This window comes from Melopsittacus undulatus, chromosome 3, assembly GCF_012275295.1.
Source record: "Melopsittacus undulatus isolate bMelUnd1 chromosome 3, bMelUnd1.mat.Z, whole genome shotgun sequence".
Taxonomy (NCBI): domain Eukaryota; kingdom Metazoa; phylum Chordata; class Aves; order Psittaciformes; family Psittaculidae; genus Melopsittacus; species Melopsittacus undulatus.
The window spans coordinates 115,960,955-115,987,737 of NC_047529.1; the positions used below are offsets into that span (position 1 = coordinate 115,960,955).

Below are 26,783 nucleotides of genomic sequence, written 5' to 3' on the forward strand. Positions count from 1 at the left end.
GGGCAGAATCTGTGTTATTTTACCCAATCTTAGGACTCACATCAGATGAAACAAATCATTCACTGAAGTGAAAAGAAATAGTGAGATAGAGAAGCTAAAGAGAGACTAAGGGTTATGACAACAGACTGGTAAAAATGGAAAGACTTCAGGAAAACAAGTGGCAGGGGTTTGGGGACAGGGAAGAAGAGACAGAAGTCTAAGTTAGGATAGAGAATGCGCTTTGAAGTTGAGCAAGTTTTGTTACTTGGGGCTTGAAACGTGACTGTAGCTTACAAATAATCCCACAGCAACAGGGAAAGGAAGGTAGTGAGCCAAGAAATCAGTTTTGACAATGACCCTGTAGCTGATTTGATTTTGTAAAACTTGGCAAGTCACTTAAGAAACTAAAGGGTTATCAAAACAGAGACCAAGCTCTTAAAAGCTTATTTATTTGCATTAACAGTTACTGCTATTACTCAGTTTCAGATTTGCAACCATTTTTGCCACTGCTATTTTCCATTATGCCCTGTTTGGATGAGGAAGTCTTGCTAGTCAGTTGAATTCACTATACCATGTTTACAGCCAGTTTCCATGTCAAAGCATCATAATGAAACAAGAATGAATGTCTGTACTGGATTGTGTTGTTGATTACAGCTCCCTTTTCCCCATTCCTCTTACATACACACAGCCACTCACTCGAATCCATAAGATGATCTCAAGAAACTTGGCAGTGTGCACCTGAGAGCCAGGAGAGAGAAAACATCTGCTGTGGTCAGCTCAGTTTTACAACTGCAGCAGTCCTTATGTCACCTCAAAATACAGTGTTGGACATTTAAGTTTTTAAGTGTTATTCACGCACCACACACACACTGCCATAAAATGAGCCCATTTCTCCTATCCTCTGATTAAACTTCATTAAAACTAACCATAACCTGATTTGAATTCAACTATGGGGCTGCAGATTATGCATGTGAACTCTACATATATTCTGCATACTTCTGCTTTTTGGCACTTTCACTCATCATGTAGGCAAGTAGCAATCACCCTTTCTAAATAATTAATAACACTGATTTGGTGGTACTGCCTATTTCTAAGGTCAATTCATCCAAATGTATTACCATCAGACTTCTCACAGTAGCACAACAGCCACAAAACATAACCATGGCAGGGGGTTGGAGCTAAATGATCTTAAGGTCCTTTCCAACCCTAACTATCCTATGGTTCTATATTCAAGATGAACAGAATTACTCCCAGATCTTGAGAGAAGTTATTTATTTCTCAAATCCTCTCCAGAAACTCAAGAAAATCTTAGCAAAGAGAGTATTTTATTTTCTAAGGTTTCAGATTGTGTAACAGAGCTTAACAAACAGCGTATTGAACAACAAGCCCAAATGTACAGACATCTGCGGAAGGACTGATCACAGACACACCAGTGCCAACGCAGACAATGTGGCTTGATGGGGGACCAAGGGAGGGGATAGAAAAGACATAAAAGACACTCATTGGTTACAGCGGCATAGTTATTACTTAATGCACTCTGCTTTCAAGATGAATCTTTAAATTGAATGAATCTAAATAACAGAGGGTTCTAAGGAATAAGAAATTGGGGTTGAAACAGCATTGTGAAGGTATCCAGCAGCACCATAACAAAGTCGTTTCTTTAGGGGCCAGTTATAGCTTCAAAGCAAAGATTTGCCTAGGGCAGAAACTCAGCACAGAATCTGCAACCTTGATTTTTAATTAGGCAAATTTTGAAAGCAAAATCTATTATTCCAAAAAGAAGTTTCCTACTTCAAGCTACAGGAACTGATAAAATAATTGACCATTCTACATTGGTGATAACAGTAGGTAAAATATTTAGTTATTAGCTTGTTTTCAAGGTGGTACCTGTGGTAACACTAACAAGAGCTTTGCTGCCCAATCAGCAGCACCTCAGAGTCCACATTTGCAGGACAAAAACCACCCTGATGATTACATTAAACCTCTATGTTCAGGAACCTACCCATAACAAACACATAAAATACCTGCAAACACCACCTAGTTAACCTTTGACACCACAAAGTGAGCAAGCATAGCAGCAGTAGGAGTCAAACGTGGTTTCCTCAAGTAAAGTGTAAGTCCTCTTGGGTCTAGTAAAATAGCTGGATTTACAGCACATCCTTTGCATGAGAGCAGAAGGATGGGAGGCAAGGCACAGATGTGGTCATCATTCTGTGACTCTTCACATTTAATGCTAAAATCTCTAACTCAGATTCAGCAGAAAAGGGGCACCACAGCAAAAATTGTGAAGGTGACAAGGAAGGTGGAAAGGCAGAAAAAGAGGGAAAGATGGCACACTGGGAATAAGCTAGGCTAAAATTAAATGCCTAATCATTCTGCCTAGCCTAAAATAGTTTGAAAAACCCTGAATTTCAGGTAGCAACAAGCATTTCATGTGTGAAAATGAAGCCAATTCAAAACACTTCAAGAGGCTTCAAATGAAGAAAGACTGACATTACTCTGAGGGAAGGCACTGAACCTTTCAGTATTTGATGGAGAGCAGGTTAACAGCTGGTTTTCTCGAGGCAGCACTGTGGCAGACAGACACCACTCCGGGCTTCAAGCAGCAGCAAGAGAACAAGTCTGCAAAGCAACCACCACCATTTTTAAGACAGTGTGTTTAAGCCAGTCTTGCACAGGAATAGGCAAGACAGCAGTTAAAATATGCCAGTTACCTTCCACACATCCATTTTCTGCTGAAACTGAAGCAGCTACCACAGGGTTAGAACAGGAGTTCAGGCAAAACTCTGTGATGCTGAATCTGCTACAGACTTGTGACCAAAAGCACAGCATCTTCAACACTGGCCTTGAAACTCAGAATCCACTTTCAAAAGCAAACACCCTCTGTCATCTGCTTGGCTCCAGTGGGGATACTCCCATATTTATTCAGATTTCTCCATGATGTGAGCTTCAGGGCATACATAAGCAGAGAAGGAGGCAAAGAACAGTGATGGTGAGGAAGGAGGTGAGATGCTGCTTTAAACCAAAGGCAGGGGCATTGTCTTCAGCACATAGATACACATGCATACTCCTGCTTCATATTCACATGCATTTTGTGTATGCATTATAAACCCAAGTAAAAGATGCTGTGAACATCTGGGCTTAAGGCAGTTTTTCATTCACTTCACAACTTTATGAACACCTTAAAACAGATGAAAACAAAAGGCAGCATACTCAGAATAAGACGAAGTTCATAATAAGGAGAATCTGGAAGCATGGATGAAGAGCACAAAGACACCTGAAAGAATAATGCCCCCTTTTTCATACAATAATTAAATATCAACTCTGCCCCTTATGATACTGCTTACACATGAGCATACCAGCTGTACACATGGGCCTGTTATTCCTCACACACATCTCCAACACTAAGATCTTTAATTTTTGTCATCACTACAGCCCTGATTCTTCCCAACTCTGCCTGAAAGGTCTGGACACGTTCAGCTCACACCTGCAACACTTACTGGAGCTGTGTGCTCAGAGAGATCGAGGAGACCTGATCCCACCAAGGACTCCAAAAGCTTCACTCTGATCAAGCATCTTTTCCAGTTGCTGTTTATTATTCTTATGTGAAAATGAAGATACTGAAAAGGTTCATTTCCAACACTTCTGCAGCCTCACACTGCCAGGCTAATTCACAAAGGGCTTGCCTACTGCAACTGTTTGGTGGTTACTAATATAGTTAGTGCCTAATTCAACAGGTAGGTGTTCTTTCCAACCTGTCTCCCTGATACATCTACTAAGTGGAACACGGGCTAAATTCTGTACTTATAACTGAGGAAAGAAGACATAATGCCTGTGAAGTCAGAGCTGGGAAAACCCTGTGTACTATAAAAACAACTATAATACCTAATGTATACAGCCCTCTGAGGAGAAGTTATCAACTTAGGCACATAATTACAACAAAACAGGCAAAGAAAGGCAAAAAAATCACTCCCCATAACTAGCATCAGTCCAACAAGAGAAAGAAACCAAGCAATCCAGACCTTAAGAGACCAGCCACAGGTTTTCTGATGTATGATACAAGTGCATTAATTGACCATACATCAGTACATCACACACAAACCAAAGACGATATAAGGAACCATCAAAAGGCACCAGGGAATTGGCATGGCAAAAAGGAAATGAGCCCTTACAGTCTGCATTAGCCACTGCCATATTGCTGAATAATGCATCATCTTAGAAGTACGTGGTAGGGTGATAACTAATCAGCATTATCAAAACAATGCAGCAATTCTTCTGGTCTCTTCATTAGGCTTGCAAAAATATCCATATGGTGCTTTCCTGTCTAAAGAAGGGAATCACCCTGGGAATTTAGAAGCCATGATTTGCATGAGTCAAAACCAAACTTGGCTTCATTGCTGTATGTCTGTCTTGGTGGGGGATTTAAAGTCCAGACTACCAGGGAAGGAGAAGAACCATGTGTCCCCAAGCCCCCACTTCAAGTAACAGTTCTAAAGTAGGAATCTCTACCCCTCTGTGTTTCACGTATTCAGCAGATTATTCAACCGAAAACACATCAAATCGTCCTTACCCCAGCACTGTAACCATGACTTCACTTTTGAAAAACAGGCCTCAGCCTATTGAATGCCACCAAACATGTACCTTATCCTTTAGCTCAAATACATTTTGCATGACCTTACATGAATTGCTTAGATAAAAGCCTTTTTTCTTCTACTTTTGTTATTTTAAAGTGCAGATGCATTTGAGTCATTTTCCCCTTTTGTTTCATATCCTTAAGATCCACAGCTTCAAAGACAAAATGTCAGCATGCAGTCGATTTATGACTGAATTCTTGAAGAGCCACTGAAGAATTACCTTGTCAATCACCCCAAGGACTCTGAAGGCCTTCAGTTCCTCGGCAGGGCTCCTTAGGTTCCAAGAGGGCCTTGAACTTAGTGATCCTGGAGGCTAATGGAAGATATCAAAGATGATACATCAATCAGGGTGGTACTTGAAGGAAGACTGCCTGCTGAAGCAAATGCCAGGCCGAAGGAAACTAAATTTATCATAAATCAGAGGGAGTGAAGATGAAAGGAGAAGTTTTCTGTTTGTCCTTAGTGGAAGGGATTGGAAAAAAAAAAGCCCAAAACAACACAACCAACTTGCAAGTAAATAAAAATCATTGAGACAACATTGAAAACCAAAATTCTAAAAGAAAATATCATGGTTTTTTTCTATTTTCTATGCTTAATGGAACCTGGCAATTGATTACTCAGTTCTTACCCATCACAATAATCAATCAAAGCCTTACAGGTAATCTGGATACAAAATAATTCAGAGATCACTGAAGGGAAAGCAAATTAGAGGCTTTTTAAGCCTGAAGAACATAAAATACAGAATTAAAACAGGGGTCTCATGCTCTCTGGCGAGCTTTATGGAATCCTTTTAATAACAAGGTGCACAACAGAAACAAATCCTCAAATGGCCTAGAAAAAGGATCTAGCCATGTATCGTTCATCTAGAAATTAACACCATAGCAAGAGAATTGGCAGGAGCTAACTATTCAAGCAGTTCACATGCAGAGATTCTTGTCTGTGCTGTGTTTTGTGGCTACTCAGGGCAAACTCAAAGCTTGCATGTCAGAGGGAGGAACAACATTGCAACTGGAAGTCTCCTGAGAAAGAGATTAGCCCCTTAAGCATCACATATACCTCTGGTACATTAACAAACACTTTCAGGAGAATTCATTAGATCTTTCTCTAACCACCCAACATGCAGCTTCTACCAGAACCACAGACCTGGGTCTCTTCCTCAGATATAAGGTAAATTCATTAGCAGAGTTGTTGAATACCAAACTCCTTTTAAACATAACCTGGCCTTCCCAGTACACTGCTGTTGCACAAAGGTAAAGGAAGGGGAAAGGCTTCTAAGAAGTAAAAGCTGTTTAATTTGTCAGCATCCTGAAGTAATATTTAACAAATACATCACAAAGGAAACTTGCTGGTAAGCAATTATGCTGTGGATGGAATGTTTGAGTATCAAAGAGCAAGAAATTTTTCCATATGATCAGAAACTCTCAGAAAAACTGAAGATCCTGAACTAGGACAATTCCCTTTGCTTCCCCACAAGTGTTTCTCCTCTAGCATCCTTACTGTGCTATCTCCAAAGGCCAGAGCACCTCTTCAAATCCCACCCCAAAACTGCTTCTGCTTCATGTTGCCAGTCAGCCACCTTTTCTCCTTCCAAATTCTTCCCCCAAATCAACATTTATTTAAGCATTGGCCACAAATCCAAAGAAAAGGTCATGAACACATGTTCAAAAAGCATGGAGGAAAGTGTGCTTTTGTGTTCACCTATTGGGCTCAATGTTTAAAAGAGATTATTATGTATCTCAATTTGTTTGGTTTGTCACATAAACACTGCCAAGCAAGACTACCAGCAGCAGTTATGACAAAACCACCCAGATTCTACATAGATAAAGGTTTTGGTATGAAGAAGAAAATAAAGCCTCTAACTGTACTTCTTCCTCCAAGCCTACTCTAGGCTCCACATCCTAGTAAGCTGCTGGAAGGTCGAGGGAGTTCTTGTGTTGGATTGTATTTCGAGTGTGTGCAATTCTGTAATAATGAGATATTTGCTTTGAAACAAGAAGTTGTGCTAACACAGAGCTTATCCATGACAAGATTTCAAAAGCATTCCAAGGAATATACTTAATGAAAGCGACATTTCCAACTCCTCCTGACTGCTATACAATATTTCCACTTCTGTATGCATGTTATCTTTTAGAACCATTCCTCAATAATCAAGCTTTTAAAGTTTTCTCTTATGCATATTTCAACCAGGAATGCAGTCCCTATATTTCTATAGAAGTTAACTAACAGTTAACTATTAAGCTAACTAATTAACTAGTCTAATAATGCTACAGAATCAGATTTCTTCACCCATAATATCTGAAGAGCCCCCAGCAAAACCCAGTATGTACTTTTGGGCCCTCCTCTAGAACATCACCAATGGTGGCACAATCAGCAATACTGTGTACACACACTGCACTATACAGACACTCCTTACCTTAAAACACTTTACAGTCGCATCCACAGCTCCCAGTGGCTTCTCCATTTTTATCAGTTTCAGGTTACTTTTTGCTCTTTACAGTATTTTGGTTTCACTGTTGCAAAGTCTAATAGCAGAGGCCAGTGCTGGGGAGGCATCATATTCTGTCATGAAGCAAGCACACTCTAAATACCCAATTCCCAGAACTATAGCAGTTAAGTACTCTATGAAGCCTCCTGCTCCTCTGAATAGAGTGAAAATCCAAGCTCAGCATCCAGCCATCAGTAATAAAATAAAACTAGCTCTCTCATCAAAAATAGAGGAACAGAATCAAATAGTACAGGAAGGAGTAACAAAGTCAAAAGCTTCCTTTGCCTTTAAAAATAAGGCATTTATATTCTAAAGAAAGTGGCAGGCCACCTTTGCTGGCCGTTGGCCATCAGCAGCTTATCCAAATGCTCAGCATGCTGCTCAGGTACCCCAGCATCTTATCTCTTGTGCCTAAACCCTCTGTGTTTTGAAACCATTTCCAGACTACGTTGTGAGCAGCACAGCTGGAGTTGCCCGACTTGAGACTGGCATCACCAGTTCCTTTCCTATCACCACCTTTTGGCTAGTGTGTGCTGATTTCAAGTAGAAAGGGATGATGCTGATTAGGATACTGGCCTTTGCAAAGACTGAGCAGCTTGTGGCCTCCACTTGCCTTTGGAAGGCTCTAGTTTTGCAAGCTACACAATGAAACACAGCAATAGCTCCTGTCTCAGCTGTGGCATCACCGCCAGCAGTTGTAAGAGCAGGAGGAGAAAGAGAAGTACACCATGAGCCAAGCAAGAGGAAAAGCCCCTGATGTTAAACACATTGAAGGCAAGAGCACTATCCCTAGCTCAGTGACACAAGCACCATTTGATAGAAAATGATGCTACTGCTGATGGTGCCACCTTTGACAGCAGCTACCACAGAAGCTCAGGATACAAAAAGGGCACTTTCACAAACACCAGTGCAGAGCTACACACCAAAATGTGATCTCCCCTCACCATTCAGAGACCTGTGTCTGATGACTTCAGTAACTGTAGCATGACCAGGCCTTTATATATATATAAAATATATATAATATATATATATATATATATATATATATATATATATATATATATAAAATGGTGCACAAAGAACCAATTCTCAATATAAAAAGCTTGGCATAAGTAGCATTATAAATAATTTCAAAGAGTGAAAAAAACCCGTGCATTATAAAAATACCAGAGTCAAAACAGACCCAAAGCTTGTACATGCAGCCGTGCTGGGCCTTGCAGTTGACAGCTTTGTGAGACTGCAGCTTTCCAGCTGTCAATCCAGTGAGATGCAAAGGCTGTGCTGTAGCTCACACTCAGGCATGGAGGTGGCTCCCCAGAGCTGCTACTAAAGGGGCAGAGGAGAAAATACACCTTCAGTGTCTGCAAAATGGCCTGTTACTGCTGCTACACAGCATCCTTGAATGCTTGTTGTTGAGAAAGCCCTTGAGGCTGCCGTGCTGTGCCAAAGGAGGAAGAGGAGGACAGCATTTGCTGCAGCTTGTTTCTCCAGGAGGCCTACATGCCTGTTTACAACCTCCAGAAGCTGCCTCCACATCTCCTATGGGTCACAGCAAGGCTTTTCTCAATGCTTACAAGACCCTGTCAAGTGAATTCCCAGTTCATGGTCAGTCATAGTTGCATCAACATCCCATGTTTCTCTTCAGCCTTAAGAAATCCTCTATCCATCCGTAAGCCCTCTGCCCATAACCTCTTTTCAACAGTGCCAAGAGTTCTTCAAACACCTCCTCTTGTGCTCCTCTCTTCAGCACTCAGACTTGCCAGCAGCAGGCTGGTTACTAAGGATGCTATCCTTGAGGACTACACTGTTGGCTTTTGTTGAGGGAAGGCAAGTAACAAACTACTATTGTTCTTTGTATGGTTTCCATGGCATCAAAGAAAATCTTTGCTTCTCAGCTCTGAAATGCCAGGCCTTTGCCTCTAGGGAAATCTGCTTTTCAAAGCAAAGGGCCTGGCATTTCAAGCTGGGGGGGGGGGGGGGGGGGGGGATGGCTTGCTTCCTTCTGCCCCAGGCCCCTAGAGAAAATCCACCATGCTTTACCTTCATGTGGTGTTCAGATGGCAGATGGGTGGCTTGGGGTGCATTCAGCAGGAACAGACTTTCGAGACTGCTGCACATGGCTCAGCACCCAACTGGTAGCCCAAGACTTTGGGATATGTGAGAGACTGAAGGGTGCAGGATGATAACTGAACCTGCATTTCTGAGCTTACCTCCTCCCTTGCCAGGCATCTCTCATTCTGGTGCATGAGAAAGGAGTAAAATGTCATGTCTAGAAGAACAGGTAAGCCTAGTTCTGATGCTGAACACTGTGATTGCTCCTTGGAAGGGCACAATAGGAAGCACACAGCTATGTACACGAGGCATGGTTGACAAAGCACTTCTGCCTTGTAACATCAGGTCATGAACAAGAACACATTGCTTGCAAGTCAGACCTCCTCCTCCAAGGTGCAAAGTCGCAGCATCCCCACAGCCCATGATGTTCCCTGCACTGAACCACGCTTCCCATAACAAAACCACGCTCTGCCAGTGCAATACTGCCACAGGTACTGCTAAAGAACAGGATTTGTCCTTCATTCTCTCACAAACCAATTTCAGTTGTATGGTTCAAACTGTGCTGACTTGGCCCTGCTTCTAGGACAGGCATCCTCTGCATGCAGTGGCTCTTCTCAGAGACTTCAGTATGTCTCCAGAAACATTGATGAGAGACCTCGTTACAGATCCATGTGGGCAAAGAAGGTATTGTACAGTGTTATTTAAAACATTGGCACACATATCCTGCCCAAGCACTAGCATTTGAAGAGATGGCATCAGTCAACAGGACCTACAGCAGTGCCACAGGAGCTGGCAACAGACAAGCCTTGCCCCAGCATGACCAATGGTATGTAAATGGCTGTCAGAGAAACATCAAGCTGGTGTGAAGTGACAGTGAAAAGAGGTATACACACCTGTACACTATAGACTTGATTCCTTTAGGAGGAGGACATGCTATATATAGATGCAGATCATTTCAGCTCACTTATCCCTGTCTGCAAAGGGGTGGAATAACTCATGCAAACTCCAATCTAAACTATCTGGAGCAGTAAGATGCAAGAATTCAGGTCTGCTCAGGAACCAGCATGCAGAAGAGTCACACTCCCCACTTGCCTCAAGACACTAAACCAAAGCACAGAGCATGCCAATCCTTAGTGGTTCCTACCACCACCCTTACAACAACTTTGGGGGTAGAGTCCTTTCCCCAATGCACTTTCAGCTATCAACTTGAAAACAAGCTGTTCCTCACCACCACTATCATGACCCAGAAGCACCATCTGCCCTTGATGCCAGCAAATTCCAAAGTTCTACAATAAAAGTCAAATGTATGCATTATGAAGAGCAAGAAAAGGATATTAAAATACACAAACAGACTTAGGAGAGAAAAGCCAAATGTGGGAACATGGTGGGGTTTTGTGAAAAGAATAAGCTAGGTGCACCATTTTGTTTGTGCCAAGTCAGGTTTGCCCTAACTTGTCAGTTTTGAGGTTTAACACAGAAGGAGAAAGGTTTTGTATTCTCATCACCTTTTTTTTCCTTGTCTTATCTCGATTAGTCCTGCTTTCCTTTGGGTCTGCAAAGAAGGCATGTGCCTTATTCTGTCCAGCATAAAAGAGGAAATACTTTACCTCTCAAGTTCACATACAAAAATACAACCTATTTCTTCCTCCTTCCCAACCACAATTCACTTTTAAACTTATAAAAAGGCAAAAATAGGTTGTTCACTTTTTTTATCTTGTTCTGCAGTTTCCAAACACACTGAGGTTTCCATTCAATACAGATCCTTCCCCATTTTCAGGGGTGTTTGACCCAAAGAAAGACTACCTAGTAGGAGTTCGTATCAGTCCAAAACACTAAATTGTTCAAAGTACACTTCATAGCAGCAGCAAGACTCCAAATGTCACAAAATATATCCCATTTGGAACATCCTCAAAACTGTACTTGTGGGCTCGCAACATTAAAAAGCTACCCTTCAAAATCACTGCCTTTTGCTTTTTTCATTTACTTATTAGGGAGCTGGGTTTTAGAAGGCTTCCCATTTCTGCAGCAGTGGTCTCCTTAAAGCATTTTTAGATCTGTGCAAAATAAGAAGTAATAATCTTGTGCCCCTTTTGTCCTCAACTTGATATAAACGTAGAGAGACAGGGAATTGGTGACTTTTATATTTACTACAATAGGGCGGTCACTGACAAGCACACACTGGTTAGCATGACTGCAGTAAAAGTCTAAAGTTAAGAACAGATAAGTCCCAAAGGAACTGTTTGGGGAAGGGCAAAGTAGAAATTTATTGAGGGTATCTTGGAACAAGTTTTGTTTGTCTTTTGCACAAGTACAGATAAGGTGTTTCTGCTTAAGAAGGTAGGAATTACTACAGGACCTCCTCAAAAAGCAAGGAGCAGTTGATCACTTCGGGATATCCAAGAGATACATTTGAAGGGACCTAGAAGAAGCTTTGTTCAATTAAGTACTTATTTTGAGGGAAATTCATTTCATCTCCCCTTGCCGTGTGCTTGACTCAGTTCTGACATACACTGTTAGACGCTAGGCTAAAGAAGCCAACAGCCTTCTTGCTCCCTATAGAACTGAGCAATAGCCAGGGAAAGTCAAAAGCAATGTGATGTTCTAGCATAGATTTTTGCTTTAAATTCTTTAGCATGATTAAGAGAGTTTACATCATCACATGCTTACATCATTTACATTACATAAGCTGTGAGTAGAGGAAAGCATGCAAAAAACCTGTCCTGTATTAAAATGAAGCATTCAAGGCTATGAAATGCAAATCAGAAGAATCAGAGAAGAATGACAACAGAATAACATCAAAACACTCCTCAGGTGCCCTGAAAGAGAAATCCTAGGCAGTTTGTGAACCTCAAGCTCATATTTGTTTTGCTAAATGACAGGACAATTTCATTAATGAAATTCTGGTCAGAAGGAAAAGAAACTGAAGCCTACCATAGAAACAGATGAATCTTCCGAGGGTTTATGGCAGAAGCTGGAAATCTGTTCAGCACGCATAAGGTATTCTGCAGTCTTCCTTTTCACTGCTTCCCGACGAGTTGGACTTGACTCACCTCAATGGGGGAAAAGAGAGAGGCACTAAGTAATCAAAGCACACGACTGCTTTGATTCTACCTTTTTGGTTTGCTTTGGGTTATGCCTAATCAAACCTACAGACAGGTTTTCTTATGATATCAGAGTTCTACAGAACTAACAGTTTAAATCTTGCTATAGACCAAGGTAAACAGAGTCTTAGTTTTCTGTGTATACGCACTATGGTAACATAAGAAATGAGACCTCTGATCCGAACACCATACTCCAAAAAACCTCAATTAGAGAAGACATAAGACATTTGCAAGAAAACAATAAAGAAACTGGTTTTTTTTCCTCTTGTTTCTAATACAGGCTTTCTTAAATACAAAGGAAAGACAGAACTGCTGTTAATAGGCATAAGACAACGTGAGAGACATCTAGAAATCTTGCTCACAGCTTTCCAATGCTAGCTCTTTGCCTGTTGGCCTGCGACAGCACAGGAAGAAGCACTTACACCAACTACTTCACTTCCCAGGTGGCTGAACCACCACTGTGGTATGTCCACTCTACCAGCCTCTTGCAAGAAGAGAGAACCCCTTGATCCTGCACAAACTCCATCTTCACTCCAAAACTTAGAGTTTACCATGAGCAGTATATTATAATAGACTCAATTTGTGATGACAACAGAACAGTCAACCGCCAAGCAAAGATAAGACTGTGAGTCACAACTGTTGTAACAGGGAATTGACATTACTATGCTGAAAAATAGTCAGACAACTGGCCCAGAAGAAGGCTGAATGATAGCAGAGACTTCATGTGACCCTGACAACCTCTTCCAGCCCTGAGGCCATCCAAGACTTCAGAAACACAGCCTTGGCCATGATGGGCTTCTGCACCAACAAGCCATCACCTCTCACAAACCAATGCTCTAACAGGGCAAGGAACTGCAAGGATATCTGCCTAACAGATACTCAACATGAAAGCCAAGGCAAGGAACAGGAGAGGTAATAAATTAAGCACACAAATAGACAAACCCTAACCAAGAGCAGATAACAGAGACAATAACAAAGACCAGAACTCATAAGATACTGATCAATGGGCCATGAAAGGAACCTCTGAGTGTAACCTTGAAGAAGTTCAACCAGAAACTTGGTAACTGATAAGGAAAAAAACAGGACTATTGTAAGCTATCAAGAATGAGTCCCATAAAAAAAGAGCAAATTTATTATGGGATGTCTGAGGGAGACCTTACTGTGTAAATGTTTGCATGCAAAAGTTATTGTGGAAGGTCTGGGGGGATGGGGGGATTGTGGCAATGTGTAAGGCTTTGTGAGATGTTTAAGAGAAGGATTAAAGGTAAGGAAAAGGAGAGGGTCAAGGTGGAGCATGAGCATGGGAAAGCAGAGGTGAGAATTTCATGGGTTGTGTATAAGCAGGCTGCTGATTGCCTGTCTGACTGATCCCCATACCTGAGCACCACTGTCTTACCTTATGAAACTCTGTTCCACACTATTGTGTGCTTATTATTCTTTGTGCATAAGATACACCAACAAAATTCAAGCTAGGTAAGCAAGTAAGTCAGAGAAAACTGTCTGAGAGCTGGGCCATGGAGCTCTGGCCTAGCCACCAGAGAGACCTGAACAGAGGATCTTTCCTTGACCAGCAACAGGTCGAAAGAAGTTGGTCATTCATGCAGCCCGTGGTTATGAATGTGTCTTCAAAGGCAAGATGCTTCTGCCTGTGTCAATGTGTGGTCAGCCATGGCCATACAGAGTATATATGTGCACAGGCAAGCCTGTCTTACAGATTTGCATTCAGCTTCACTACTGGTAGGACCCAAAGGGTTAGGAATAAGCTGCAGCCACATCGCTCCAGCAACTCAGGGCAGGAGCCACAGCTCTGATCAGCCAGATCTGGCTAGTTCTAACACCAGCTGCTTAATAAAGGAGAAGGAACAGGTTGTCTGGTTGTTCCATTTGCTAGATGGCAAAGAACAATGAAAAACTAAGTGCAAGGTCTCTTCACAAAGTTCAGCACAGTTGTTCTGCTGTAGGCTCTAGGAGCTGCTATTTTCCCCCTGCCCCATGCAAGTGAAAATGAATCATTGCTCTTGCTTTATACAGTCCTTAGACTCAGACTATGAAGAAGGCAAAGGCTCTTTTTCACTTTATGTTGTCACCATCTACTACCAGTCATTTTGACCCTGTAAAGACTCCCCCTCCCTTTCATACTGTGACTATGAATTACCTAAACACACAGAATCATCACACAGACTCCACCAAGAATTAATAGAAGAGACTTACAATCTCTTCCAGTAAGTGACCTATTGTAAATCTTATTACCCACCTCACAGCAGGAGGGAAAACTGGTTGTCACTTCCTTGGACAGAGACATCATGCAAAAACCTTTGGTTTGGGGAAAACAGCTGGACAGCCATAAATTCAGTGCACTTGCAGCATACATTATTATGGGTATTTCTCAATAATTTCTCTCATTCTAAAGAGAGAGGGGACTTTGTACCAGGTCTAGCACCTCTAATAGCAGTCTCCACTTGGTAGGACTCTCCAGGTGAAACTCCCCTAGATAAGACTACCAGTTTTATTCCCATCTAGGAGAAAACAACTCAACAACACTCCATTGTTTGAACGTGGATGTCGCTTGATCAGAAGACAAGAAACACACAGTGTTTCATAAGCATTGCAATTTCTTAAACCATGACTAACACTCTTGCTTTCATCTCTTCACTTAATCCTGCAGCACCATAAAACTCCCTTGTGCCAACCCACTGGTGGTCACCCACGTTCTCTTAGGCACACGAAGCAGCAGCTGCTCAAGGAAACCAAGTCACCTGCACAACAACAATAAACTATTGAGCCAGCATTTCCTTCAAGCAGACTGGTAGAAAACTGCTAGGTTAGTGTCTAAGGCTGTCATAAAAGTCAAGCTTACTGCTTAATTGTTAGTTATGTGTATTTAGTTTGGATGTTTATTGCTCTTTTTCAATGCTTCAGTAATTTTACAGTGATTAATGCAAACAAGCCAAGATGCCCCCTTAGAGCTGTCTTTATTCTCCCTACTTCCACATCCACCTCAGCTTCCCTTCTACTTTTCCCTCCTCATTTGTTAACTAACATTTGCAAACTGTTCACTTGTTAACATCTTCAGCCATAAAAGAGGGTATGGATTCACAAAGCAACATTTATCAGCAAGTTCTTGCTGATAAAAAGATCATTGACGGTTCAGTCTCTGAATGCTTTAACTGGTGGGTGTTGGAGAACTGGATTTATGGAAGGAAGATTTTTGCTTCCTATTCTTTGTGTTAGTTTGACCAAGAAAATGTAAAAAGCTACATTCCAATACAAATTCCCATTTAAGCAGCCAATATCTCACAAAAATCTGTGATACAGGATATGATTTCGAACATAAATGTTACTTAAAAAGCCTTAAACACAGAGGGATGAGTAATAATAAAGGCCCATTAAACTAAAAATAATCTTTAGCATTTATGCCAAATTTCAGGTCACGGAACTCTTCGCTTCAAATAAATCAGTGAAACGCAGCACTAGAACAAATCCTTCTATTTGACAGATGTTAATGCTCTGACACAGACTTTATGCCTTTTTTTAATGCTATATTACATTTTGCTCCAGGATAATGTTTTTAGTTACACAAAATGTGTACTTAGAAGAATCAACTCATTTATTCCTAGTTAAGGACTTTTGATTTAAGCATTGCGTGAGCATATTGAGCTCCTCTTTCTATTCTGTGGTTAGCCCACGACAATCTAAAGAGGTATCTCTAATTACAATTTAAACTTGAAAGGCATTTTTCTTTAAATGGCAGCAAACAGGAAATGTTTAAACTATGTCAAAGCCTTTGATGAATCTTTACAACGACTCATAAAAGATCATCCTGCTTAGAATAATATTGATTTTTCATTTCTTTGCTCAGATACTACAAGATTTACGTTTCATCTGATCAGGATCAAAGCTTCTCCCCTCTCCTGATCACTGGGATTAAATCAGCAATGTCATTTTACACGTTTAAAAACTACGCTGCTAAAGCAAGATATGAAAGTGTAGCGAGGCTGATCATAGAGACCTTAGCATAAAACCCCCTTAAGATTCCCTGTCTCTCTCCCTCTGCATTTGCTAGGAAGCAGCTGTGCCTCACACAGCTTCACATGAATGAAAATATGAAGGCGAGAAACCACCCACTTAGTTTATTTTCCATATGACTTTCCTGTAATTATTTTGTAAACTGTTCACACAACAATATATAAAAACATCTGCAAAAACAGGTAATTAATGTGTCAAGCCAAACTAATGCATTTTTTATGGTGTCCATGCTTCGTCAACTGTAATTATAACTCTTTTTAAGCAAATGATGATGTGTTTGTTGCAACGTGCAAGTGGTTATTTTAGATGCTCTGTTTACTATAACTGCAAACAGAGTATAAAAAAACCTCTACAGCTACTTTGTCACACAGAGCATCCTTCATCTACACAAGCACAAGCAGGCTGCTCCCTCATTGTCCAAAGGTTTTTGCTTATTTCAAAGTAATAGAAGTATCTTTAAATGAAAGTTGGCTTTGGAAAGGCTGACCAGGCCACCCGCTGACCAAAGTAACAGTAGCCAGGACATCAGGACAGCAGCCAACAACCTAAAATTTGTTCTTTAAATTTCATTTCTAAGGATGGCTCAGCTACAATGTATGTACAAAACCAGACACTCCTAACAACATTCAAATGGTCTTGAGGCTTTGATAGAGGAAAACCACAAATATCAGAATGATTGTGCCAAGGAGTTCATCTGTGACTTGTTCTCCATCATCCACTGATTTGAAGGAGAACTGCAGAGAAGCATCAGAGGGGGCTTCTGCTCCCACCTCAGAGCATCTCAGAGGAGCACATATCTTTGAGAGATTAGCTTACTCAGTGCTGAAGTGTTCAGCTCAGTTAAGTGTTTATTGAGGCATCAAATCTTCTGTAATGCTATCCTATAGGAAAATTACTTATGTTCAGATATTCACAGCAAAAAACTATTGAAAGAGGGCCATAACCAATAAACTCAAACAAAATCTGGGCAGTAAGGACCATAGAATAAAATCTGTCCTTCTCCCCCAATTAACCTGGGGCTCTGCTAACACAAAACATCTGAGGACTGCTGTCAAACTCAAGCTTGCTCTGGTCCTAACTATCTTCCTCCACAGGTCCAGGATGAAGTCACATAGAAGAGATGTATCTTACTGGGTGGTAACAAAGACAGCTCTGGTCTCCATTTGCCACTAACACACAAAGCATCCCCCATTCAATAAATCCCAGTATATAGCACCCACCCAGGAATTCTAGATATTCATTCCTTTGTTTCTCATCACATCCAAGTCATTCCTCACTGGGTATCAGAGCCTCAGGAAGAGCCAATCTGCCAGGAGAACATTAGTGCACTCCTTATCTAACTCCCTCCATCACCAGGATGTGGATCTTCCCACAGGGAAGATGAGGCTAAAAAGTTAGCATTAACTGTCCCAATCCTCTGTAACCTTCATGCTCCAAATCTTCCTGCTTTTCTCTTAGACTTACTAAAAATATATGTGGGCTGCCTTTATTTAAAGAAGATATTAGAAGAGATATGCTTCAGGAAGGAATGTCCTCGTGCAGAACAGGCTACAAGGAACTTGTGGGAGACTGCCTGTTGTGCTAACCCCAAACTCCATGTTCTTAACAATTTAAACAGTCAAACTTTTCTCTAAATACCGAAATCTTCAATGAAACGTTTATAATTGTCAAATCTAACAGCTATAATACCATTTTTTATTTTTAAAAGTTTCTTTATCTTCTTCACAGTCTTCCTGCACGTATCACCCAGCTGGATTGCTGGATTTTTCAAAGCCTTGCTCTCTATAAAAATGCAAGGGAGTAAGCCTTAAAAGATTTATTTCTTCTCACAATGAAAAGAGGTTTAGCAGCACCTTCCTTATTAGTGGGTAGCCCAGCTGTTATTTTTGCCTAATTGGTTCAAGAGGACCTCTGTTCTTCTTAGGGCAAACACTTCTTACATCATGTGAAGCAGACTCCTTTGTCCATATTAGCCAAACAAAAGCTCAGGCACCCCGTAAGTGACAATGCGGCTCATCATCCAGCACAGGTTTGTGACCACTTTGGACACACTTTTATAACCCCTGAATTTATGGCAGGAAGAGCTGCTGATTTTGGAACGAGTCTCCACCAACTTTCCCAGGGTAACCTTGGATTTTAAACACTTACTTAAGTGAGATGTGGCAGGTGCTGGGGCAAATGGGCACTTCAGCATCAAGGGAAGATGCTCTAGATTTTAGCAGCAGGTGGCAGTTTGGGATTGGGAAATAAGCCTGCTAGTTCTTCACCTCCAGTATGCTATATATTATATTAATGATGAGTTCCTTTGAGGTGGTGGCCAAATTCTGCAGCTGAAAAATATGTAATTATTAAAAACTAACACCAAGGTTAAGCTCACAATGGTAAAACAATGTGAAGGGATCTTTTTTCCTCCCTCCCTCTTTCCCTCTTTTTCTCTTACATTTTGAAGGAGTCACATCTTTTTAAGATGCACCACATTTATCAGAACCATTCCTTCTTACTGTTTGAAAATACAGCACTGTACTCTAGCAACCAGGAAGAAAAATCCTCTCATGCTGAAGCACAAATGAATGACAGTGAGTGAACACCCAAGAAGTCTTCTTCCATATTTCTGTGTGCTTATAACTATTATATCTATATTCTATACATCACTGGAGGTTGAGCCACACACTTACAGATCTACACTTCCTGGGAAGGTACCAATTTGCATCCTGTAGAAAACCCAAAGTTACACACCAGTGGTGTAAAGTTCTAGGTAAACTCTTCTCTGGAGAAAAGATCTTGGTGTGTTTGCCAAAGCTAAGATTGCACCGAAGAATGGTGTGGGTGAAATGTGAGTGATCAATAAAGGAGTCAGTAACACTCAATATCAAAAAACCATAGACTAACAGAATGGTTTGGGTTGGAAAGGACCTGAAGACCATCCAGTTCCATCCCCCTACCATGGGCAGGGACACCTCACACTAGACCAGGTTGCTCCAAGCCCTATCCAGCCTTGCCTTCAACACTGACAGGGATGGAGCATTTACCATTTCTCTGGGCACCCTGTGCCAGTGCCCCAGCACCCTCACAGGGAACAGCTTCTGCCTTAGATCTAACCTGAACTTGCCCTGTTTCACTTTGAAACCATCACCCCTTGTCCTATGGCTGCAGTCCCTGATGAAGAGTCCCTCTCCAGCATCCCTGTAGCCCCCTTCAGACACTGGAAGCTGCTCTGAGGTCTCCACACGGCTTCTCTTCTCCAGGCTAAAGACACTTAGATAATATCAACTTTCCAGCAGCACTGATCAATGAACATCTATTTCTAGAGCAAGTCATGTTACACCCACAAGGTTGTGGTGGATTTTCACACGTGTGGAATTATCTGGAAAAAGCTAAAATGAATGGTCACACCACAAGGGAGAAAAACTTCCCATCCACCTGCTGAACATGTAGTCCTCAACTGCAAAGGTGTTTCACCAAAGATCTCACCCTGTGAGAAATACCCTTGAACACTTTGTTATATAACTACATAAGGGAAAACGATGGACACTGTGAGACAGAAGGACAAGCAGTGGCATCCCAACATCGATGAGGACACTAAACATGAAAGCAGCAGCAGGTTCTGCATCAGGAGGAGAGAACTGACAGTCAGAGCAAGGAAAGAAGTTACAGAGGGCACCACCACCACCACAGAAGAGAGGAAAATATTTTGCAAGTCCTGTGCACTCTTCCTTCCTAACAAAAAGGCCAAATCCAGACCCAGCAACCACAAACCCTCCTGTTTTCAGAGCAGAGGCAACCCAGACACACAGACACCAACCCCTTCAAGTAAGAACAAGTTACTGCAGTTTGAAGAAGAATTAAAGACAAAAGACACATGAAAAAAGCCCACAATTATAAGATTCATCAATCCTGACAGTCTAATAGTACTCATATCTATGTATTAAACACAATTCATGTATGATTCTATACAGTACTATGGGAAATTGTATCTTCCCATAAGCAACCCCTAAATTCCCTAAAACAGAAGGGCAAGCAGCAGACATTATAGATACCAAACCTATGCTAGTCCTTCCACACAGCTTGGAAGCTGGAAAGGCTATTTTAAGATAATGGAAGGGAAAAGAGAAAGAAGACAGAAAAAGAGAGAAGCTGTATATGCATAACCTGCTTGCAGGCAGGGGGTGGTAGTGTAGAAATCAGAGCACTGATTATCACACAGCATCACGCCCTTAAACATATCTATGCCATTTTTCTATTCCAGCTCATAATTTACCTCAATTCACCTACACTGCCCAAAGTATTTAATTCTGCAGCCACAGACTTCAGTTTTGTCACCTAAGTGGCACTGTAACCTAGGTCTGTTCTGTCTATACCATATGCTGGAAGAAGTGTGGCAACCCTACTAGGTCCTCTGATGGGTGGCAGAAACCCCACATAGCAACAGTCAAAAACAAGATGAATGCACTTAGCTGCAGCTAAATGCTGGCTAACAGCAGCTGAGATAAAAGGCTGTGCAGGGAGGATGAGATGTCTGTCAAAGAGGCTGGGCACAAGCAGCAACCTGGCAAGGAGCTGCTATGAGGACAGACTTGGAAGTCTTGGAAAGGTCAGAGCAAGCTCAAGCCAATGCAGCTAGCTGTGTCCCCCAGAAGAGGGAAGAAAGAACTGATTTTTAAAGCCCCTTGGTCACATATTTATTCATTCTTTAACAGCCACATGCTAAGCATCTGCATTCAGAGCCATCTCTATCATGAGCTACAGGTTGGCTTATCGGTATTGCTGATATTACCCTTTACATGTATCATAAGGCTGTGAACAGGGCTGCAGCTATGAAACCCCAGACCTTTATCAGCCTCTTGGTGCAGAGAAGTCTTGAGCTGTGCCCTAAGCATGCCCTTACATAGCTGAATCTGGCTGTATTTACACATTAAATTCACCACACTTTACAGGCACTTGCTATATTTTACTGCTTTGCCACAATGAACTCTAAATCTGAATGGCATCTTGGAGCTGAGGCTGAGGTCGCCAGCATCATGAGTGGCCCAGATAAGAAAGATGTGGCAGAAGCAATGTTGGTGCAGTGCCATGCTCCCCTCGGCATGCTTTCTGAATATGTAAAGACATCACCCAGAGTGACCCATCCAGCATCTACTGCACAGTGATGGATCATATAGCACTAACCTGGTCTGAAGGTTTGTATGGGCTACAATGGGCATAGAAACCAACATATTTCAATTATTAACAGCTCGTAGCCCATAATAGCATGGGTTTCAGTACCACTGGCAGCACAGGAGGATTAGATGACTTTATAAAGCAAATCATAGCATTTCCAACATCCCTTCTTAATCAAGCTGCTTGCCAACAGAGAAGTCCTCTCACAACCATCGGACCTTCCAAAACAGCAGCTGTGATTTCAAGGTTATATGAAGCACTCAGAATCAGGGAGCACTTGCATGCTGGCTTGGAAAGCCCGACCCAAACAGTTCTATAGCACCCTTACAATCCAATAGCAGGAAACAGTTTTCAGCTCCTTTGCAAGGAACCAGGGCAGGAAGTTTGTCTTGACTGGTTCCAGTCCCAGAATAAGTGTAAAGCTGTAACAGCAAATAAGGTGAGCGATGATACACCATAGGAACACAGGTCTGAGATCAGGCAGGGGAGACTTACGGTTCCATCAGTCACCCTGTCATTAACCTTTCCCTGTGGGACCCAGCACAGCTTTAAGGGTCTCCCTGCAGACATCCAATGCATCTTAGCAAACAGGTCTGTTGTTTCCTCAAGAGCTGCTCTCAAAGAGAAACTACTCTGAGGAATCATCAAGTGAAAGAAATCTAAAAGAGCTCCTGTGTTGGAACAGAAGTTGTGGTAGTTAAGTGCCAATCCACAAACAAGCAAAGGTGCTTTTCACTCTGGAAGCCCTCATGGAACATCCATGGCTGATCGCCTTTTCACAAAGTACTGTCTTCTTGGCATTCTGTCAAGCGTGCTCCTGTTTGCATCCCTGGCTCCATCACAAGTTCAAATCATAGCCCATCATAATCCCAGTAATTAGACACAAGTTGGTTTGTTTTCAGTATATCCAAAAATATCATCTAGTCATCCAAAGTATTCCCAGCATTTCATTGTATATGCATTTCTGGGTTAAAAGGCAAAGTCATTTCAGCAAGGTTCCAGTAATTTGTGTAATTTTTGTTCCAGCTCTGTTTACTGGATAAACATTAAAATAGCATGGTGCAGTGCAAAACTGACATTCACAGCCTGCTTTCAAAGACATCAGCCACTTATCTACAAGTTGTCAATACCTAAAGCAAAATGCAGATACCTGGAATCGGCCTGTGGGTGCTGTGACTTAAGAGGCATCACATACTTCATGCAACAAGGTCCATGCTCCCCAGCAAACCAGCCCCCTAAAACAAATAAACACTCATTGTGTGCAGTCACATCTGCTACGCAGATGAAAAACACCCCACATCTCTGAGTAAATGGATCATCTCCCTTCAGATGTTAATGTGTCATATGGAGCCTTGTATGTAACAGACCAGCAATAAACATGTTTGCTTTCTAAACCTCATGGAACACATACATATTTTTCTACAGGAATTAGACTGACCATACTGCAAAGGGACTCTTCATCAGGTACTATAGCAACAGGACAAAGGGCAATGAGTTTAAACTGAAACAGGGCAAGTTCAGGTTAGATCTAAGGCAGAAGCTCTTCCCTGTGAGGGTGCTGAGGGAAAGCCAGGGAAAGCACTACTTCACATAAAACACAGTTAACTTCCACCCTACAAGTTGGTGGCTTGCTACCAATCAGTGCATTTTTTTTCCATCACAAGGCCTGAACCAATGCATTGACCTCAAAGTACTCTGACATGCAAACAAAACAAAGGAACAGCTATAATTATAAGCCAAAGTTTTCTACCATTTAGTGTACTTAGATGCTTCAAAAGGCAGAAAAAATGAATTCCTGAAGGTTTCAGCTCCTGGAGAACTGTTTAAAACCATCATACGCAACCTTGGAGACCTGCCTTCCAAAACCTTGGAATTCCTGCATGCAGCAATACCCACAAAACACAAGAGGGGCAGCAGGATTAGGACATACTCCGAAAAAAGGCAATGATGGCAGCTATTCCCTCCCACCACATGTGAAGGAGCTCTGGTACAAGCTGAACATGCAGGTACAGGTAGTTCAATGGCAGTTCAAGGGCTCTAGTGCCAGCCCAAGAATTCGTGCTCCTTCTTACTGACAAGCATGTTTAATATTAAATGCATGTACAGAGCAGAAACAGGCTGAAGATGTATAAAGAGCAGATGCCCAGCCTCTCAGAGCACAGACGGTGTTCATTCCCCAAGTGACATGTGTATTAGCCCTTTTGGCAGGAGTATGAATAGGACATTTAAAGATTTAGTACTAAAACTGTGCAAGGGACGATAAGAGAAAACATGTCCACCTTGCACAGTATAATTAACAGCACCACACTTCTGAGAGCATGCACACACAGCTGAAAACCAAGTCAGGGGGACATCTCTTTGCATAGGCAACACCTGCCTCATCCAGCATTAGTGCCATCAGCACAGAGACCTGCAAAGTCATCAGAAGCTTAACAGATTCAAGTGCACTCCAACTGCCCTTATGGAAGCCAGCTACTTCAAACTGAACAACACAAGTTTATTACTGTCAGTTTATAGACTTGCTTGGACATGATTTTGATGAGGAAGCCTTAAGGAGAACTTGTACCAAGCTTAAAGGAAGGGCTGACAACAGAGACACCCTTATCTTTCAGATACACCTCACCAACTTAGAGGCACTACAGTTCAGAGGTTATTCAGACAGAAGTTTCAAGCACAGAGAACTGGGGATATTTCTTTTCTTTCCCAGGGCATTTCCCTGTTACACTTCCCAATTCCCATTTTTAGGTCTCAATTTCTATTTTCTTGGTGCCACCATGTGGCAAAAACATGTATTACCATTTTCCATGCAAAAGGCCAGTCCGTTCTAGAGTCCACACAATCTGCAAGGGCTGTATACTGAAAGGCAATGTCACTTTTTATGTGTGTAAGTATACATGAACGCTGTGTTCCACTTCTAGATACCACAAAGGCTTATTTAGGCTGAAAATAATCAATGGCAAAAGACCAGAGGCTTTTTGTAACAATTGCACCATCCTTATCTTTGAAAGAAACACATTATTATCCATGTGAAATACGTAACTAGAGGCATTTACATAGCTGAAATGATTAAGGGGGGGATTTATTGCAACGTACACTGAATATTCACATATCAATGCTAGACATAGCACCTTCACAAAGCAGCTAGAATTTGAAGTGCAATACAGATAGTTATTCATGGGGTTTTGTTGGTTTGGGTGGGGGTTTGCTGTCCTCATAGATCCTGAGAAGGCATGTATTTTAGGAAGGCATTTGAATCAGCCCTGTCATTATAAAGAAGGCATCGCAGCCTCCCTGCCAGCTTCCAGAAGCTCCAAAGAGAACAGGACACAAAATGAGCTGATCTACCCAAATCTAGTGTAAGTACCCAGCAGAGGATGAACATTCATTTGCTTTCCACCTTCACAGCCATGCAGGGTAACACAGAGAAAGGAGTAAAAACGAGCTGACTGCTAGGAACTAGCCTGTGTATATTTATGTTCCAAAAGGATAAGATGTCAGTTAAAAAGCAACGCATTCCCATTATTTCCAATCCTGTACAGTACAGACGCAATGTTGGTGACCGCACTGAAGTTGCAGGTGTTGGCTATACAGCTCTACATCCATCCAGAACACATATACACACACAGAGAGGTACCATCATTTATTAATACATTTATCAGTAACCTCCACTGTACTAGCCGAGTGGAATCAGGGAAACAGCACAGAATACCACACTTTTCTAGGACTCCTTGGTATTTTCATATCCTGACAAGCATGGATGCCAGTGGGCAAGAGTGAAGGATTAGCAGTTGTCTGAGGTAGCTGGATGACTGTCTAGTCGACAGTGAAGAAGTCCTTGGAAGAAGTGTTAGCAAATTAAGCAAAAAGCCCAACTCAATCTAGTTTAACAAGTTAGTGTGCAGCAGCTGAACAAATCTTCTACAACACATGCAAGAAAAACCTTTCACAACTTCAAGGTAAACCTATTACCAAAAGGATTACCATGGATTCAAAGCCAACAGGTTTAACCACTGCCACAACTCAACTATGCATGCACAGTTACCACAGCTCAACTGATTTATGACAGCCTTCCCTGTGTTCATGCCCTAACAGTTCAATAAAGAGAGCTTTTTGAAGCTGAAACTTGAACTGTCAGTTTAAACCTGCATCACGCAGCCTTGCATCATGGTAAGAAGATGTGTTTATGATGAAACTGGATATTCAGAAGACCATACCTGAATGGCACACAGGTCTATGAAGAAGTGTGTTAGACAAGAAAGAATAGCTGAGCTCTCCAACAGAAGGTTTGCCAGCACATTCAGCATCAGGAATGAAAAGCATTTTGACAACATGGGCAAAGAAAGATAGGATGCTATTGAAAAGCCACAACAAACAGCAAAGCAGCCACCCTACTGACATCACCGGGACTTCAAAAGGAAGAGTGGATTTACTTCTGCCAAACATACAAGACCATTTAAGCAAAGGCTGTGCACATATCTTGGACCACACTTCTAATTTTCATCAGTAACCTATCCATTATTTTCTGCTAGGCCCCATTACAGCAGCTCAGCAGGTAACTTCCATTCCTAGAACTGCTCAGAGGGTCTAGACCACTGCTGTGCATCATACTGAGATGCAGCAAAGGCTTCTGCTTGTGTGTGCTTTGGTACATTAGCATTTGAGTTCAGATCTGGAGCAGCATAATGCATCTGTGCTGTATACTGTCAAACAAAGGCACAATTCTAATCTCACTCATTTGATCTGTGTGGGACAGACAATACAATACACAGGCGCTGAAATCACTCCAGGAAAGAACAAATCTTTTCCTGTGCTTTATAGTTTTAAGCCATTGTTGGACAAAATGCAAATATATGAGATTATCACCAGATTCTCAAGAACTAGAAATGGAAGGGGGGGGAAATTGTTCCCTGGCTGACAAGGTGCAAGGACACACCACAGAAACCTGCATGTAGTTGCATCTGGTGCATTAACAGTAGCTTTGGCAGAGATATACTGACACACCAAAAGCTTTGGAAAAAAGAATATAGAATCCTGTTCTCTTCTAGCAGTGCAGGAATGTAAGTTGGTAGTTTGCATGCATTCTTCAGCTACAAAAGGAGAACAGTTTAGTGGAAGACGCTAAGAGGCTGTGAGCCAAGAATAGTGCTAATCCTGTTGTGATTGGGAAGTTAACCTGAGTCTGCCTCTCCCCATGCGTAAAATGGGGATAATTAATCCTCACTTAAGCATGTAAATTAAATAATGTTTCAACAGTGCTGCAAGTGCCACATATTAATAAATGACTAGCTAATAAAAAGGAAAGAGGCAAAAGTGAAGCACTTTGTTACTTACCTGCAAGTCGAAGGTTGT

The 26,783-nt window shown here is 41.7% G+C and overlaps 1 protein-coding gene across 5 annotated transcripts in view; it reads right to left on the bottom strand.

The window, feature by feature from the left end:
- RPS6KC1 (ribosomal protein S6 kinase C1) overlaps positions 1 to 26,783 on the bottom strand; it is an 89,170-nt gene that overhangs the window by 35,898 nt on the left and 26,489 nt on the right. For all 5 annotated transcript variants that reach the window (XM_034060893.1, XM_034060895.1, XM_034060892.1 and 2 more), the window contains 2 exons: positions 12,082 to 12,200; positions 4,834 to 4,926 (listed from right to left, as the gene is read on the bottom strand). In XM_034060893.1, coding sequence (XP_033916784.1) covers positions 4,834 to 4,926; positions 12,082 to 12,200 — 212 coding nt within the window. The remainder of the gene's footprint in view (positions 1 to 4,833; positions 4,927 to 12,081; positions 12,201 to 26,783) is intronic.